The sequence below is a fragment of the Pelobates fuscus genome, chromosome 4 (genome assembly GCF_036172605.1).
Source record: "Pelobates fuscus isolate aPelFus1 chromosome 4, aPelFus1.pri, whole genome shotgun sequence".
Classification (NCBI taxonomy): domain Eukaryota; kingdom Metazoa; phylum Chordata; class Amphibia; order Anura; family Pelobatidae; genus Pelobates; species Pelobates fuscus.
In genome coordinates this window covers 375,796,476-375,815,575 of record NC_086320.1, presented here as the reverse complement: position 1 = coordinate 375,815,575, position 19,100 = coordinate 375,796,476, and the positions used below count along the sequence as shown (strand labels likewise).

At 47.0% G+C, this 19,100-nt stretch overlaps 1 protein-coding gene across 6 annotated transcripts; it reads left to right on the top strand.

Annotated features, from left to right (window-relative positions):
• Window positions 1-1,553: 1,553 nt before the first annotated feature.
• HIGD1A (HIG1 hypoxia inducible domain family member 1A) lies at window positions 1,554-16,430 on the top strand. Of its 6 annotated transcripts, none has more exons than XM_063452802.1 (4): window positions 1,554-1,780; window positions 8,469-8,576; window positions 13,494-13,628; window positions 15,724-16,430. In XM_063452802.1, exons 1-4 carry the CDS (start codon window positions 1,771-1,773, stop codon window positions 15,771-15,773), a joined length of 303 nt encoding a protein of 100 aa, XP_063308872.1. In that variant the 5' UTR covers window positions 1,554-1,770; the 3' UTR covers window positions 15,774-16,430. The 6 variants fall into 6 exon arrangements, with proteins under 6 accessions (XP_063308872.1, XP_063308874.1, XP_063308873.1 ...); XM_063452804.1 differs by lacking the exon at window positions 1,554-1,780 and adding an exon at window positions 1,816-1,879 and having other exon boundaries at window positions 8,468-8,576; XM_063452803.1 differs by lacking the exon at window positions 1,554-1,780 and adding an exon at window positions 1,853-1,920.
• The last annotated feature ends 2,670 nt before the right edge of the window (window positions 16,431-19,100 follow it).

Here is a 19,100-nt window from a genome sequence, read left to right as displayed (position 1 = left end):
GGAAGGGGCAATAGACAAAAAACTAAGTATAACAGTCTATATATAGCTCTGAGGTCAAATAAAGCAAAAACAAAGGTAGACCCAGAACATAACCTTTTGGAACTTCAAGGGTGAAACATACATTAGTAAGGGGTGGTTCAACCAAAAAGAGGGATTATAACAGTAAGATTAGAACCAACAGACCAAGCCTATAAAGATACATAGTCCACAGGAAAAAACTCAAGAAAAGTTAGTAAGGGTAATGACGTTTCGGTTTATCAGGGAGTGAATTGTATGTCAGTACGGTTCAGACAGGCTCAGTAGGAGTGGGAATCCATATTGAAGCGATGGAGAAAAGGGGTTACGGTTGGGAAAGTTAGATGGTTCTATACAAGCCAGTCAAGCTTGGAGGTGATTAGGGGTGGTGGTCTCACAGTGATATTGGGACAAGGGAAGGGATTTTTTTAGGATGGCTGTCCCCAGCACATTTGCTGACATCATGTTAGCTTGTAAAAACCCAGAGATAATCCGAATGCAGTTATGCATGTACGTGCACGTTTGCTGAACTTGATCTTGCCTGACCAGTTCCAGTAAAGTGATATTGCAGATTTTTTTTATTATATGAAATCTGTAGACTTGCGCAAAACTTAACTTGAACAGGTTCCTCCGAATCAAATTACTTTTAAACCAATTCTTCCAGGATTTACTATTGGAGGTACAGGACTCCACAGGTAAATGGATTCATTTGGATAAGGATTAAAAGGAATTTGAGTTAGACAAACTCGCTTAGAAGTCATGTTTTCTGAGGGGGTCCCAGTACAGGGGTTGGGGTGTGGGGGCCATAGTACAGGTGTTAGGGTGGGGGGGATCCCAGTACAGGGGTCCCAGTACAGGGGTGGGGGGGGGGGGGGTCCCAGTATAGGGGTTAGGGTGGGGGGTCCCAGTACAGGGGTTGGGGTGTGGGGGCCCCAGTACAGGTGTTGGGGTGGGGGGGTCCCAGTACAGGGGTTGGGGGTCCCAGTACAGGGGTTGGGGTGGGGGGGTCCCAGTACAGGGGTTGGGGGTCCCAGTATAGGGGTTAGGGTGGGGGGGTCCCAGTACAGGGGTTGGGGTGGGGGGCAGTATAGGGGTTAGGGTGGGGGGTCCCAGTACAGGGGTTGGGGTGGGGGGGTCCCAGTACAGGGGTTGGGGTGGGGGGGGGGGGTCCCAGTATAGGGGTTAGGGTGGGGGGGTCCCAGTACAGGGGTTGGGGTGGTCCCAGTACAGGGGTTGGGGGGGGGGGTCCCAGTACAGGGGTTAGGGTGGGGGGTCCCAGTACAGGGGTTAGGGGGGAGTTAGGGAGGGGGTGGGGGGATTATGTTTGTTTATTCCTAGAGATGACCATTCACCATGACAAGGCAAGGCGTACAGGGGGCGTGGCGTACAGGAGTGACGCAGGCCTGGTTGCCATGGCAGCCTTGTCGTTACGTCACGCTTCCTGGCCCGCGGCCTCCTGGGCTGGACACGAGACGCTGCCGCTCAGCACGTAGCTCTCCGCCAGCCCCGCCCACCGCCACATCCAGCCAATCACAGCGCAGCAGGCCGCGGGTCATGCCGGGAGATGTAGTCTGGGCCTGGGCCACCCTGTAGGCCGGAGTTCGGGTGACGGGGTGAGTGTCCCCGCGTGGCTGTGACCGCGGAGCCTCCAGGCGGGGAGCAGGACATCGCTGGGGGCGCGGGGTCTCCCAGTGAAGGTCACCATGGACTCCCGGGTAACCTTGGTGACGCGCTGACCCCGCCCCGTGACGTCACATGCCGGCCGGTTAGTACTATAGGGGCGGCACGCGGGGGCCGAGTGACAGACAGACTGAGACAGCCACCGTCACACAGCGAGACAGCCCGGGAACCACCGAGACAGCCACCCTCACAGCGAGACAGCCCGAGAACCACCGAGACAGCCAGGTAAGAGACAGCCACCCTCACACCGAGACAGCCCAGGAAACAGACAGCCACCCTCACACCGAGACAGCCCAGGAAACAGACAGCCACCCTCACACCGAGACAGCCCAGGAAACAGACAGCCACCCTCACACCGAGACAGCCAGGAAAGAGACAGCCACCCTCACACCGAGACAGCCCAGGAAACAGACAGCCACCCTCACACCGAGACAGCCCAGGAAACAGACAGCCACCCTCACACCGAGACAGCCAGGAAAGAGACAGCCACCCTCACACCGAGACAGCCCAGGAAACAGACAGCCACCCTCACAACGAGACAGCACCCTCACAACGAGACAGCCACCCTCACAACGAGACAGCCACCCTCACACCGAGACGCCCCCTCACATTAACAATCACACCGAGACAGGCTGCATTAGGCTAGTTATGGACCTGGCTGAGCATCATGGGAGCTGTAGTCCACACTGTTTAGAGTAAAGCAATATCCAGGTACCGAGACAGGCTGCATTAGGCTAGTGATGGACCTGGCTGAGCATCATGGGAGCTGTAGTCCACACTGTTTGGAGTAAAGCTATACCCAGACACACCTGAGGATTCTTGTAAAAGGCAGAGTTTATGGGAAACCAGAGAGAGTGCCTCCTTGATAAAAGCTCAGAGCAGCCGAAACGTTGTCTCCACTTCCTTGTTCCCATAAACTCTGCCTTATAGAAGGATCCCCAGGTGTGTCTGGGTATTGCTTTACTTCCAACAGTGAGGACTACAGCTCCCATAATGCTCAGCCAGGTCCATCACTAGGCTCATGCAGCCTGTCTCGGTACCTGGATATTGCTTTACTCCAAACAGTGTGGACTACAGCTCCCATGATGCTCAGCCAGGTCCATCACTAGCCTAATGCAGCCTGTCTAGGTACCTGGATATTGCTTTACTCCAAACAGTGTGGACTACAGCTCCCATGATGCTCAGCCAGGTCCATCACTAGCCTAATGCAGCCTGTCTCGGTGCCTGGATATTGCTTTACTCCAAACAGTGAGGACTACAGCTCCCATGATGCTCAGCCAAGTCCATCACTAGGCTCATGCAGCCTATCTCGGTACCTGGATATTGCTTTACTTCCATTCGATGTCTTCAGGGATTGGCCTCCCTTTCTGGAGCACCCCAGGGGCAGGAAGTATTCCCCCCCATTCCAGTCTGTGCTTTATACTCTTCTTCTTTCTTTTTATTTTATTTTTTTTGCAAACATCTATTTCGTTGTTGTGAGCTTTAAATAGCATTAACCGTCTCAGTGCCACATAATGACCTCTATGGCTCTGTCATTGACAGGGTTAGTTATAGGGACATGCGATAGCTTTACCCTATAGTACTATTACACCACTTACCGCTGGGAGCTTCACCTTATAGGGTTAACCCATGACTGCTTTAAGACACAACGGCATCAATTTCATATTGCTGGATATGCTTTCCAAATTAATATTTTGAAGAATAGTTTCATTTTGTAAAATTGAATATATTTAAAAAAAATAATAAATTGGTGTGTGTGTGTGTGTGTATGTATGTATGTATGTATGTGTATATATATATATATATATATATATATATATATATATATTCATTCATTCAATGTCATGGTTGGGCCCTATATTACCCGCTTCCCTTTTTATTTAAAAAGCTGTGAGCTGTTGTAATAGGCCACACTGAGATTGTGGTGGGGACAGGATGTTGTCAATGTTTCCATAGATTTATAGACAGATGATAAGCCAGCTTGCTTAGTGGCTGCTTGAAAGGGCGTCCTGCAGGGTACCAGCTGTTAGACTGCAACTCCCACAAAGCTCAGTGTACTGCAGCTCCCACCTAGCCTGGTGGATGTGGTACCTCCTGCTAGACTGCAGCTTGGCCAGCAGCTGGAATGTTACAAGGGGCAAATGCATGCGTATCACAAATCTCCTTTTATCTGGATAATTAGTGGCTGTCTGGATGATGGGTCCCAAAGCAGATAAAACAAAACATGTTCTCCAGACCTCATTGCAATGTCCAGAAACCCTTTCAATGTCTCAAAATAACTGTACCCTAGTGTGCAGACTGCTGTGTATTCCATATGTTCATATATGGGTGCCCTCCCACATAAAGGCCTGCATGTTTCCTTTATCTGTCTCACCTGATGTATCATAAATCAAGTGACTTCAAGTTAACTTACAGCATTTACTAGGCAAGGCTGGAATGACCTCAGTGACTCCTTAACAAATATATAGAATGCTTCCTGGCCACTTTGTTTCAGGTTAGAACTGGATTTGTAGATTAGGGGTTGACGATATTAATGGAATCCCAACTTAATCCTCCTAAAAGCATTACTCCAAGTACCATAACCACTGCAGTGAGGAGTAACCTTGCCCTGTTTCCTGGTAATGGAGCAGAGTGTTTCATTATTATTATTGCCATTTATATAGCGCCAACAGATTCCGTAGCGCTTTACAATATTATGAGAGGGGATTTAACTATAAATAGGACAATTACAAATAAACTTACAGGAACAATAGGTTGAAGAGGACCCTGCTCAATCGAGCTTACATTCTATATTTTACAGTTGATTGCCTTCTTACCTGGCTCTGAGGTTCTTCTATGTCTGATGATGTGCAGATGCTGATATCACTAGTCTTTCATTGACTGCGAGCTTCAGTTGATCGCTCTGTCAATGAATGCAATTCTGTGCACAGAATAAATTGTCCAACCCGGAACTCAAGTAACTATGGATAATGGTACCCCAGTGATGCTGCCGGAGATGGAGTTACAAGCTCTGTATGTGCCGCATTTTATAGAGAAACTCTGCACCATGACCACTTCAAGTCACTGAATTGTCGAGGTGCTTGGAATAACCCTTCAAATCTGGACAAAGGCTTCATTGCCATAAGTTACCCTTCTGAGACTGTAATTTTTGTGGAACATCTGTCTCTTAGACACTCTGATGTATTGAGTGCATACTCTAAAGCCGTGTACTCCAACACCTTGCTAGTTGTATTGTGTGGGTTTTTTTGTTCTCCGTTCTAGCTCTTTTGTACGGTGGGAACGGTTGGGTGAAAAAGATGGCCGCCCCAATGACCTTACTTTTTCCAACACTATATCGGACATTTGCAGTTCTATATATCAAAATGCTTGGCAGCTGAATATAATGCATAATATTTCCATAGGTATGTCTGCCCATCAGACGTAATTTTATATATTTATTATAAAAGAATGGTATAACTTGGGAGAACGGGGCCCTCAGTAGGCGTGTGAGAGGTCCCGCCGGACTAAGCGCGGGAGATCGGCCGCTTCTCCCACCAGAGCCTCACTGCAGGCCGCAATCCTATCCGCCCAGCAGTCAGCATCGCCGGTAGGACGGGGCCGACAGCTCCTCCGAGCGTTGTTGCTCGGCTCCCCTCTGCCTTCTAACAGCTGTTGGGTGTTTTTTGGGGGGGAGATAAGGTAGTTTTGGGCTGGATGTTGTTGTTTCATCGTGGAGTCGAGGTGCCCCACGTCCATCCAGCTCTGTGGTCAGGCCCCCCCCCCAGAGTGTACTTTTAACACAGACTGTTAGCATACCTGCAGTTTAAAAATACATGTGTAATGTTAGCTTAGTTCCCGCTGTAAGTTTTGGATCTAAGATGACTACTAGTACTTTGCAAGTGTGGCTTTTGTGAATATGTATGATTTATTTTTCTCACTTTCTTCCTGAATCCCTTGATCAACTGAAATCTTTAAACTTGTTACAGAGATTTGCTGGTTATAAAGCACCCCCATATGCATTCCAGTGACATGGGCCAGAGTCATGTATCTGTAATGGAGTTTCCATAATGCTCTTAGACTGTAATGACTGGGTTTTAGCTCAGAAATTCTCCCCTTTTTGGGGCTTTTTTTACCCCCCTCCCTCTCCCTTACTGCTTATAGAGGAGAGTGATGTTGATGTGTGAGCCCCCTGCTCCCTCTCAATAGGACGGACTGTAATTTGCATTTTGTGGTAACTTGATACCAAGTGCGTGTGAGTGGGGAGAGTAAGTCTCTTCCGATGGCTTCTGAAATGAGACTCCTCCTTGTGAGGAGAGAGGGGGGGGGGGGGGGTCTGTTACTGTACAATCACAGGGTTATTCACTAAAGTGAGAATTCCTCTGAAGTTTAAATTTTAAGGCCTAAATAGCCAAACTAAAAATAGAATAGACTTGGAATTTTCTTTTCTGGTATTTAGCCTAAAATTTTGAAATAAGCTTTGAATTGCTGTAAATTCTGACTTTAGTAAATAGCCCTGGCTGTTTAGTCATAAGTTCATTGGTGATCTATGTGCGCCTTGCAGTGGGGTTAAAGGAAATTGCATATGGTGTGTTATCAGGATTTGCACAAGGTGGAATCTTGTGTAAGAATGGAAATTACATTAATATGAGTGTAAGGGATGTAAAGCTGCAATGCAGGAAATCGTTTAGGCTTACTTTCCAGCTCCTGTACATATGTCCGCGTGTTACGTAATGTTTGCTGTTTGTTACAGCCTGTTATCAGCTATATTGAAGGGGGAATTCTAAGTGACTTCTTGTTACATGACACTTTCCATGATACAATGTTACTCCATTTGGTTGGAATTTGAATTATTGAGATTGAATGTCACGTGCAGAAAGGGTCTCTGGTATGTGAACTATGTATTTTGTTCCATCATATGGGGTTCTTACATTCTTACGTCTATCTTCTGTCCGTACTCCCACCTCCGATGCTCGCCTTCAAGACTTCTCGAGGGCTGCACCTTCCCGTGGAACTCGCTTCCCTCCTCCGTTAGATGCTCACCCAGTCTCCACTCCTTCAAAAAATCATTAAAAACCCACTTCTTCATAAAAGCGTATCAATTAAACTGTTAATTGCTCTCAACTGATTCCTCTTCTGCAACTGTCATTAGTCTAATACTATCCTTACCTTTTGTGTCATTTTACCCCACTCCCTCTAGCGTGTAAGCTCATTGAGCAGGGCCCTCAACCCCTCTGTTCCTGTGTGTCCAACTTGTCTGGTTACAACTACATGTCTGTTCGTCCACCCATTGTAAAGCGCTGCGGAATTTGACGGCGCTCTATAAATAATATAATAATAATAATAATGCTGACTCCATGCCTGGCTCTGACTCTGCTAATTGTTTGTAAAGCACCAACCTATTCAATGGCGCTGAACAATTGGCAGCCTAGAAGACCAGTAATTGCAACAAGACCAGTTGGGCACACAGGAAGTTGAGGTAATAAACAGTGACTGAGCAACTCCAGGCAGCCATGTATAGACCATATAGCTACAGATCCATCAGAATGGACCGGTTAGGGCATACAGGCAATAGTTTTATGTCAATATCATAATGCAGGGGTTCCCAACTCAGTCCTCAAGTACCCCCTACCAGTCCAGGATTTAGGGATTACCCAGTTGTCTAAAGCAGGGCTTGACAAATTTGCTTTATATCTAGGAGCCAGCTAAAAAAAAAGGTGGGAGCCAGTTTTTTTTGTTTTGTTTTTTTTATCCAACGACAAAAATACAATTCTTAAAGAAACACTATAGTTTAATGTAATGGCTCTGGTGTTTATAGACTGTTCCGTTAAGGATTGTATTTCCAACTCCTTACAAAAGTGTCTATCTCAGTGCTGCACAATGTGCAGCATCTTCATTCAGCATCTTCACGCTCTGCATGGAAGAGCTGAACGTTCCCCATAGAGATGCATCTCTATGAGGAGATGTTTATTGGTGGGGGGGGGGAGGTAAGAAAAAGCAACATTCCCATGTGACTGGAGGGTGTCCTAAACACATACATTCACTAATATACAGAATTACACACACACACTGGCAGACATATATTCTCTCACGCACTCACAAAGTATTATTTACAAATATTTATTACTACACATACAGACATACACACGAGATCTATATCTCTCTATCTATGTCTATCTCTCCACCGTCCTGTTACCCAAGCACGTGGGACTCCCAGTAGGGCTGGGAGAAGGTTACAGTGGGGCTGGATGTGGCTGATGGGAGTGGGCTGCCGCTGACCCAGACTCCAACCCTCCTGTCTCTTTATCCCAGTGCACCATGAGGAAGGGAAGGGAGCTGAACTCCTGGTGCAGGGGAATGGAAGGGCTGTTCAGCCAAATGGGGAGCGGCTGTCATTCCCCTGCGCGGTCTCAGTGTCTTGAGGAAGTAGTTACAGTTCACTTCCTCTCTGCGAGCAGAGTTAGCGGTGAGAGACAGGAGGAGGAAGGGACAGATGGGCTGACAAATCAAAGGCGCCAGGACAAAATTCTTGGTTGCCATGGCATGGGTTGGGAATCACTGTCCTAGTAGGTGACAAACTACCCCCTTTGGCAACAATTCTGTTAAGGCAGGCAAAGCATCATGGGAGTTGTATTCGTCAACAGCTTGGGGAAATATATATTTATATTTTTTGGGGGCGGGGGGGCGCAATCTTTCCTAGGACATTGTGACATGATCTCATTTTGAATGCAAAATGTATTTGTCAAAGATTTTGTTTAAAAAAGAATTTTACACAAATTTTTAAACCTTATTTTCAGACAAAATGGCCTCCAGCTCCGGAGATGTTCTGCCGACCTTTGAACAAGCTGATGGACAGGGTTCAAAGTTGGTGAGAAAAGCCAAAGAATCTCCATTTGTTCCAGTGGGTAAGGCATTCCACTTATCCATATAGAATGTTTGTTTCTATTCTATGCCAGCAGGACTCTCTATCCACAAATGTCTGAATTCTGTAACCTCAACGATGTAGGGATTGTCATTCTGTTAAAGCGGCACTGTCATGCCGAACTTACCTTTCCTCAATCTCTTCCTCTTCTCCCCCTCTCTCAGGATCTGTTATTCTTTTCTTCCTGTCTTCTTTAGTTTTCTTTAAAACCATAAGACAAAGTAGGGACTCTTTGTCTTATGGGATTCCTCCGCTTGACCAGCTCTGACCAGCGGAGGAGCAAAGTGTGCTTCATTTCCGCTGGTCAGAGCAATTTTCCCATGATCCCTAGCTTTCCTCCCAGTTCCCACAATACTTCCTGTCAGTATTGCCGAAAGTCCTGTCACTTAGACAGAACGCCGGCAAAACTGCCGAATTGCATCCTAACAGAATGAGCACCGTTTCTCCATTGGTGTTAGGATGCAATACGGTACTTTGTTCGGATCGGAATTTCATTCAAATGAATGAAACTCCGATCCTATTCATTGCTGTGGCTGCATCTTGCAGCCGCTTAGTAGATAACTCCCTAATTCCCACGGTATCAGGGAGCTATCTACTAAAAGGCTGAAAGACCTAAATTGGTCTTTCAGCCAAATTTACTAACACCAAGTAAAAATGACTTGGTATTAGTAAATAATATGCCCCTACTCGCTATACCGCGAGTAGGGGCATGTCTAGTAAGCAGTGAGCAGCCTGTGGCTGCTCACTGTAGAAAAAAAATAAAAAATATTGCCCCCACCCCTAAATGACGGGTGGGGGCCGTAAAGTAAAATAAGGGAGGGAGACCTATTGTCCCCCCCCCCCGGCCCCCACCCCTGAGCGGTGGGTGGGGGCCATAAAGATAATGAGGGGGGGGGACCTACTGTCCTCCCCCCCGGCCCCCACCCCTGGGCGGCGGGTGGGGGCCATAATAGTAGTAGGGGGGGGGGGACCTACTGTCCCCCCCCCCCGGCCCCCACCCCTGGCCGGCGGGTGGGGGCCATAATAGTAATAAAGGGGGGGGGGGACCTACTGTCCTCCCCCCCGGCCCCCACCCCTGGGCGGCGGGTGGGGGCCATAATAGTAATAAGGGGGGGGGGACCTACTGTCCTCCCCCCCGGCCCCCACCCCTGGGCGGCGGATGGGGGCCATAATAGTAGTAGGGGGGGGGGGGACCTACTGTCCTCCCCCCCGGCCCCCACCCCTGGCCGGCGGGTGGGGGCCATAATAGTAATAAGGGGGGGGGGGGACCTACTGTCCTCCACCCCCCGGCCCCCACCCCTGGGCGGCGGGTGGGGGCCATAATAGTAATAGGGGGGGGACCTACTGTCCTCCCCCCCCGGCCCCCACCCCTGGCCGGCGGGTGGGGGCCATAATAGTAATAAAGGGGGGGGGGGACCTACTGTCCTCCCCCCCGGCCCCCACCCCTGGGCGGCGGGTGGGGGCCATAATAGTAATAAGGGGGGGGGGGGACCTACTGTCCTCCACCCCCCGGCCCCCACCCCTGGGCGGCGGGTGGGGGCCATAATAGTAATAGGGGGGGGGACCTACTGTCCTCCCCCCCCGGCCCCCACCCCTGGGCGGCGGGTGGGGGCCATAATAGTAATAAGGGGGGGGGACCTACTGTCCTCCAGCCCCCGGCCCCCACCCCTAGGCGGCGGGTGGGGGCCCTAATGGAAAAAAGGGGGGGGGGGGACCTACTGTCCTCCCCCCGGCCCCCACCCCTGGGCGGCGGGTGGGGGCCATAATAGTAATAAGGGGGGGGGGGATCTACTGTCCTCCCCCCCCGGCCCCCACCCCTGGGCGGCGGGTGGGGGCCATAACGATAATGGGGGGGGGACCTACTGTCCTCCCCCCCGCCCCCACCCCTGGGCGGCGGGTGGGGGCACTAAGTAAATTCCCCCCCCCCCCCCCATCAAGGTGACTAGGGGTGCCCAAGCCCCTAGTCACCCACCCCCCACCCAAATAAAAAATGCCCCTACCTACCCCCCTCACCCTAAAAAATAGTGAGGGGGGAATAAAATTGCTAACCTGTAAAGTAAAATTAAACTTACCATTCGACGTCTTCTTTTTTCTAAAATCTTCATTTTTCAGCCCCAAAAAAGGCCAAATAAAAAACCATCATAGCCGTCGAACTAAAAATAAAATAAAAAACCCGAGCGCAAAAAAAAAACCCGACGAAAAAGAAAAAACCCGAGCGCACAAAAAAATAATCCATCTTCACCCATGGAGGGCTCCGCGCAGACTGAGCTCCGCAGGGCGGGGCAAGGCTTATAAAGCCTTGCCCCGCCCTGCAATTAGCCTAAGAACACTCTGATTGGTGGGTTTAAGCCAATCAGAGTGCTCTTTGTCATTTTACAAGCGTGGGAAAGTTCTTTGGAATTTTCCCACGCTTGTAAAATGACACAGAGCACTGTGATTGGATGGCTTGAAAGCCATCCAATCACAGTGCTCTGTGTCATTTTACAAGCGTGGGAAAGTTCTTTGGAACTTTCCCACGCTTGTAAAATGACACAGAGCACTGTGATTGGATGGATTTAAAGCCATCCAATCACAGTGCTCTGTGTCATTTTACAAGCGTGGGAAAATTCCAAAGAACTTTCCCACGCTTGTAAAATGACACAGAGCACTGTGATTGGATGGCTTGAAATCCATCCAATCACAGTGCTCTGTGTCATTTTACAAGCGTGGGAAAATTCCAAAGAACTTTCCCACGCTTGTAAAATGACACAGAGCACTGTGATTGGATGGCTTGAAATCCATCCAATCACAGTGCTCTGTGTCATTTTACAAGCGTGGGAAAATTCCAAAGAACTTTCCCACGCTTGTAAAATGACACAGAGCACTGTGATTGGATGGATTTCAAGCCATCCAATCACAGTGCTCTGTGACACTTTACAAGCGTGGGAAAATTCCAAAGAACTTTCCCACGCTTGTAAAATGACAAAGAGCACTCTGATTGGCTTAAACCCACCAATCAGAGTGTTCTTAGGCTAATTGCAGGGCGGGGCAAGGCTTTATAAGCCTTGCCCCGCCCTGCGGAGCTCAGTCTGCGCGGAGCCCTCCATGGGTGAAGATGGATTATTTTTTTGTGCGCTCGGGTTTTTTCTTTTTCGTCGGGTTTTTTTTTTGCGCTCGGGTTTTTTATTTTATTTTTAGTTCGACGGCTATGATGGTTTTTTATTTGGCCTTTTTTGGGGCTGAAAAATGAAGATTTTAGAAAAAAGAAGACGTCGAATGGTAAGTTTAATTTTACTTTACAGGTTAGCAATTTTATTCCCCCCTCACTATTTTTTAGGGTGAGGGGGGTAGGTAGGGGCATTTTTTATTTGGGTGGGGGGTGGGTGACTAGGGGCTTGGGCACCCCTAGTCACCTTGATGGGGGGGGGGGGGGGGAATTTACTTAGTGCCCCCACCCGCCGCCCAGGGGTGGGGGCGGGGGGAGGACAGTAGGTCCCCCCCCATTATCGTTATGGCCCCCACCCGCCGCCCAGGGGTGGGGGCCGGGGGGGGGGAAGGACAGTAGATCCCCCCCCCCCCTTATTACTATTATGGCCCCCACCCGCCGCCCAGGGGTGGGGGCCGGGGGGAGGACAGTAGGTCCCCCCCCCCTTTTTTCCATTAGGGCCCCCACCCGCCGCCCAGGGGTGGGGGCCGGGGGCTGGAGGACAGTAGGTCCCCCCCCTTATTACTATTATGGCCCCCACCCGCCGCCCAGGGGTGGGGGCCGGGGGCTGGAGGACAGTAGGTCCCCCCCCCTTATTACTATTATGGCCCCCACCCGCCGCCCAGGGGTGGGGGCCGGGGGGTGGAGGACAGTAGGTCCCCCCCCCCCTATTACTATTATGGCCCCCACCCGCCGCCCAGGGGTGGGGGCCGGGTGGTGGAGGACAGTAGGTCCCCCCCCCTCATTCCCATTATGGCCCCCACCCGCCGTCCAGGGGTGGGGGCCGGCGGGGGAGGACAGTAGGCCCCCCGTCCCCCCCTTATTACCCTTTTTTTTTTTTTTTTTTTTTTTTTTTACAGTGAGCAGCCACAGGCTGCTCACTGTTTAGTGGACATGCCCCTACTCGCGATATAGCGAGTAGGGGCATTGGGGAGATTTTAATCTCCCTTGTGCTATTATGGGGGTCATATTGACCCCCATAGAGTGAGGGGGGGACCTGGGGGGCTTATGAAGTGGTGGGGAGCTCTGCTCCCTGCCGCTTCTATAGTTACATATTACAAGGAGGGAGCTGCACGCCGGTAGCTCCCTCCTTGTAATAAACTGAACGAACAAACTAACACTGATACACAGTGTTAGTTTGTTCGTCTGATTTTTTCTATTCATTCATTCGTCTGTCTGATGAATGAATGAATAGGTGAAATTCCCGTTCGCATGTCCAGGTGTTTCACTGGGCATGTGCGGGAATCTCACAGTCTGTGTAGTGTGGGTAGATGACGTGTCCCATAGGGACTTCACCTACCCACACAAAGATGGCGGCGCCCTGAATAAAGATCGGGCAGAAAATAAAGAATAAAAAATAGGTAATGTGGCGGGCATAGGGGCATTTGGGGGTGACTAGGGGGTCGATTGGATGTAGTTGAGGCGGGAGGGGGGTTAAAAAAAAAACGGAATTCGGCATGACAGTGCCGCTTTAAGATACTGAAAGTGTAGAGCTGTATTCACTCACCTGGGATTTGTGGATTCACAGACCTACAATATTGTTATGGTGCTTAGAGTGCTCCTTTGTTGAAATGGGCAGGTTCCTGAAATAATGTCAATAAAAATGCAAACACTGGAGTCTTGTAGAAGGCACCTTTTTTTATTTTATTTTTCACAACTGGTGCTTCTTCTACGAACGTCCATAATCCTTTAAAACCTTTCTGTTCTGCTTTTCAGGGATTGCCGGTTGCCTTGCAGTTGTAGGTTATGGGATATACAAACTGAGGAACAGAGGTGACACAAAAATGTCCGTACATCTTATTCACATGCGTGTTGGTGCACAGGGGTTCGTTGTCGGAGCAATGACCTGTGGTATGTATTGTGTCAGGTGCAGTGAGAAACTTTAGGTACAACTGTTAGCAAATGTTTTCACCTCTTGGTTTTAAACGTTTATTACATTTAATTGAACTTTATGTTTTTGATTTTTATTTGGCTGTGTGGCCATTTTGTATCAGACTCTACTGTTCCCTGACCATGTGGTACTCAGCCTAACTTTCCTGCTGCTGCAGGCTCACACAGAGCAATTGTAGCAGCAGGCCGGTAAGATTGAGCAGCAGTGGATCAGATAACTGTACTATCTGAGCCAACATGACTGCTCATCCCGATATAAGACAAAAATATTTATTTAAATGTAGTTTAAAAAAGTTCATTTAAATGAACAATGATTTACATAAGTGAAAATGTGATGACCATTGTCCTTTTTATATAACTTGTGGGTCTGTATGTGATCTTACTGAGTTGTCAACTTTTTCAAATGTTATTTGCAGTGGGTTAAATATGAGCTGGTGTACATATAACCACCTGCACCCTACTCCTAGGTTGCAGGAAAAACTTAATAGGAAACCGTTATTCTCTCAGCTGGGCCTCACATAACCAATAAGAGACTGAAGTGCCCTAATTTAATAAAAACATTTGTCATAATTATATTGTGTACAAGTCAATTTGTAGAACCAGGTAGGGTTATTGTTGATTTGAAAATTGCAGAATAGGCAGAGTCTTGCATTTAAAAGGACACTTCAGACACCAATACAACTCTAATGCATTTGACAGGTTTTGGCCTCATTAATCTGCTTTTTTTTTTTTTTTTTTTTTTGGCATGCTCCAATCTTTGTTTTTGCACAAAGCAAAATAAATATTTAGCAAAATGCTGCTCCATAAGCCTGCCTCTTTAGCCACACCCCTCACTCAAGAAAAATTACTTTCTTAACAAATGTACGTACACAGCTCAGCCACTGAGTGAGCTGAACTACAAAATAAAATGCATTACCATCAGCAGGTGACTTGCGCTTCCTCCATCTTGTCCGCTTGTGTTTGAACGTTAAAATAAGAGGACATACAATGAGGTATACAGTAAATGTATCACTACCCGTTTGCAGCTTCTCTGACTATTTGCAGTGAGGTTGTGAATTAAAATCAGCTCATTAAGTGCTGTCAGTGGCTGAGACTGTGAGATACCGTATTTACTCATGTATAAGCCGGCTTTTTCAGCACATTTTTTATGCTGAAAAAGCCCCCCTCGGCTTATACTCGAATGAGTGAGATATCTCTGCTCTTCTGCATGGGAGGGTGGGGAGATAAAAGATCTCCCTCACCAGCCCATAGGCAGTGAAACGCGGCCGCTGGCGGTGGAGGGAGAGAGGACCCGGTGGATCTCTTACCTGCAGCTCTGCCGGGTTCCTCTAGCGAGGTCGGAACATTCCAGCTCTGATCTTGCGAGAGTGAACTCTAGCCCCACAGGGTTCACTCTCACCACTAAGACCACCAGGGATGGCAGCACGGTCCCTTCTCCCAGGCATAAGGTAAGAAGGGAGAGGGGATACAACATTTTATTTTATTAAATACATATTTAAGATTTAAATCTATCCCTTCCTCTCTCCCCCCCCCCCCCCCCCCGAAACACACAATCCCAAATATATTCCCACCACCCCAGGCAATAAGATTCCCATTGGGTCGGCTTATACGTGTGTGTGTGTGTATCTATCTCTATCTCTGAACATTTGAGTCCTCTTGAGGTTTGCGACTCCGCTTCTTATTTACTGTTTAGTAACTTAAATGTTTGTCCGCTTTCTGTGCAATGCCCTGATCATGTAAATTATGAAGCTACAAGTATGAAAACATCAGTCAGGTTGCTGCTTTATCTGTAACTATGGGTGGGCTCTGGGTGCATGGGGGGGGGGGGGGGGGGAGATAGCAATGGTTTGACAAGCCATAATGGCACTGCAAATTTGCTCTCAAAATGTTGCGAGGGGGGGGGGGGGAGAAAAATAAACAGGTGATTATGACTTTCACAGGCTTATATTAGCATAACCACTAAATGCCGTTGTGATTATGAGGCTTTCAATATGTTAATAAAAGTAATGTTTATTATATGGTGTGTATTTAATAATGACCCCATCTCTATTTCCAGGTGTGTTGTACTCCATGTACCGTGAATATCTGGCAAAACCCAAAGAGTAAAAGGAAGACCATTGGAAATGCCAACCAGGACCTCACATTGGGGTGTCACTTTATTTTACTGCATAAAGAATATTTTCTGAGAATGAGCTGCACTACATTGCAGAGCACTCTGGGACTCTAGGAGTTAACTTTTAATTTTGGTTTCATGATGCAAAGACACGTTTTATTGTGAGTTCTGCAGCATATACAGTACACAAATAGAAATGTTTATTTTGAAACTTTTTATTAAATTATTTTGAAATGGTGGGTTTTTGTGTTTTTTGTATAGTTCTGTAACCCATCCAGCATAGGCAGACAATTGTAAAATTTTCCACCGTGATACTAGACCTCTCCATTCACGCTGCACTCTGGCATGAAGGGGGAAATACACTTTGTAACAGTGATACTCAATCTGTGTGCTAATCACTGGCAGCAGGAAAGCCTTTTCTCTCATTGCAGCAGTGTGTTTTTCGTTTAACTTATTTTAATCTTTGTCTCCATTAGATGGGATTGTTATTAAATATCCTTCATTCTGCACAAATACAAAAGTCTGATCTAGTTACACACTTCAAAGTCTGTAGTATCCTCAATCCTTTTTATCTACATTCCGATGTGTGTTCCCGTAGTTTGCTGGCAATGTATTCTGTAAAATAAAATATTATTTGCAGTTATCTTGAATATTTCTTTGAAGTGCACTTTTCTCATCGGGTTGTGTTTGCTAAAATAGCATTTTTTTGCAGGTTCCCTCTCCCTCCCACCCCCCAATCCCCAGTTGCTAAGGGGTGAAAACCCCTTCAGTCACTTACCTGAGGCACTGACTATGTTCCTCGTCGCTTACTCCTTCTGACTCCGTCGGCCGGTGGGCCAGACTGATCCCGCCCACCGGCCGAAGAGACCTAATGCGCATGCGCGTGCATTAGGTCTCCCCATAGGAAAGCATTAAAAAAGATATACAATGCTTTCCTATGGGGAATAGAGCGACGCTGGAGGTCCTCACACAGCTATGAGTCAGGAAGTTTCCTCTAGTGGCTGTCTAGTAAACCCTGCAAGGTAATTATTGCAGTTTATAAAAAAAAATGCAATAATTACACTTGCAGGGTTAAGAGTAGTGGGAGTTGGCACCCAGACCACTCCAATGGGCAAAGTGGTCTGGGTGCCTGGAGTGTCCCTTTAATGAAGCAGTTTTTTGGTTTTTTTTTAATTCTTTATTTTTGTTGTGCTTTAAGGTTACACAAACTCTTGCACTGCCCCAACAGCGGTGGCACGAGAATCAGCATACATTGTTTAACAATAGAGGGCATTGGATAATTCAGCAGATTTTGTTTTTGTAATGGTAGGATTTGATAATGCATACAACTGATAACATACGCTTGATGATAGACATTCTTGGTGATACATACACTTGATAATGAATATGCTTGGTAACAAATACGCGTGATATTGATGAAGCCGTTTTAGTGCATAGATCATGCACCTATAACCTCACTGCTCAGTTTTCTGCCATTTAGGATTTAAATCACTTGTTTCTATTTATGTAGCTCTAGTCACACCTCCCCTGCATGTGACACTCAAAGCCTGCATGAACAAAATGGGTAATTTTTAGTCCGTTTCAAAGTTTTCTCCTGCTCTGTGACTTGAGCTTTAAATCACACACAGGAGGCTCCTCCAGAAGGGTCAAGGCGATTAACAGAGCATATTTTACCAGGAAGGATACATTGAGATTTCTCTCATTTTCTGCCCTGAATCCACAAAACATTGCATTGTTACAATATTACAACAATGCAATATATTATACACACAATAGGCAATAAATATATTCAACCATGACCGGTGCATTCTGTATTGAGATGTTGCATAAATCTCTTAAAAGATTTTATATTGAGGGAAGATTTGACTGTCCCGGAGGTTATTCCATAATTGCAGTGCCCTGTAGGAAAACTTTATTTTTGTATTGCGGTATGCTAAATATCGTGCTGGTATCTGAGGTGATAGTAGGTGGAAACAGCTGGGGAGAGCATTCTACTCTGGGTGGGAGCTTCCCAGAAATGCTCTTATGCACAAGGCTGGAAAGATGAAGAGTGTGTCGGGATTCCAGCAACAGCCAGTTTAGCTCTTTTAGCAAGTCACAATGGTGGGTCATGTACTTACATTCTAGTACAAAGCGGCAGAACGAATTATATAACTTATTAAGATAGGTTTGCGGTGCGGGTGCATACACTACATCTCCACAACCAATGATCGGCATTAGCATTTGTTGCACGGTTTCCTTACTGTAGGGCTTAGACCGGATTTGTTTCTATACAGGGCACCTAGTTTGGGGTAAAGTTTTGAAGAGCTTTTTTTTCAATGTGAAGGCCAAAGGATAGATTGGGATCTAGAAACATACCTATATATTTTAAAGAACTGGATGAGGTCAGTGTGCTATTTGAATTTGTTCTGATATAGTTGTTGGGGTTTTTTTTTAGCTTACATAATTTAGATACAATTCCAAAGAGCATTGTATTAGTTTTGTCAGTGTTTAGGAAGAGTTTAACTGCTATCAACTTTTCTACCTCTGTGAACTGGTCTTGGAGCACTGCCTCAAGCTGCCGTAGATTGGGTTTACTAGCGTAGATTAGTGTCGTCTACATACATGTGTACAGTTGAGGATTTGCAGACGTTGGGAAGATCATATATAAGTAATGTGAATAGTAGGGGGCCGAGTATGGAGCCTTGGGGAACACCACACGTGACTGGAAGAGCACATGTTAACAGACGATCACCAATACCTGATTTTTTTTTGTTTTTGAAAAATAGCTCCAGTTAAGTCCCCCTCCTCCCAGCACTGAGCGTCCGCAACATTGCTGGGATTTGATCTGGTCTACACTTTTTTTTTTAATTATGTAGATGTTTAACGACATTAACTGGGACAGGCCTAAAATTGAATTTTTCTATGAGGATTTAGCAGGGCTTGATCTGCATTTGTGGTCTGAAAACAAGTGGCATATGTTATCTTGGCAGTAAGGGTGGTAGCACATCCAAAAAAATAATTTTGGGTTGGGAGTGGATTGTTGGGATTTGTATGCTACTTATGATTTTCCAAGTTTCTTGGGTTTGATAGGTTATTCAAATTTTCACTGAAATATTGGGCCTTTGCCATTTTTATTTTGTGCATGCATTTTGCAATTGTCTAGGCACCGTGATCATTCATGGAGCCAGTACGCTTGAACTTTGACCACCGTGAATCTCAACTGATACATTTGAATGAGGTCAGCTGTAACCCTTCTATTCGCACTGTATGCAGAGGGGCATGCAAATGCCAAACACACAAGAATTCAGACTGAAAACATTCTGCAGAGCCTAGATCTG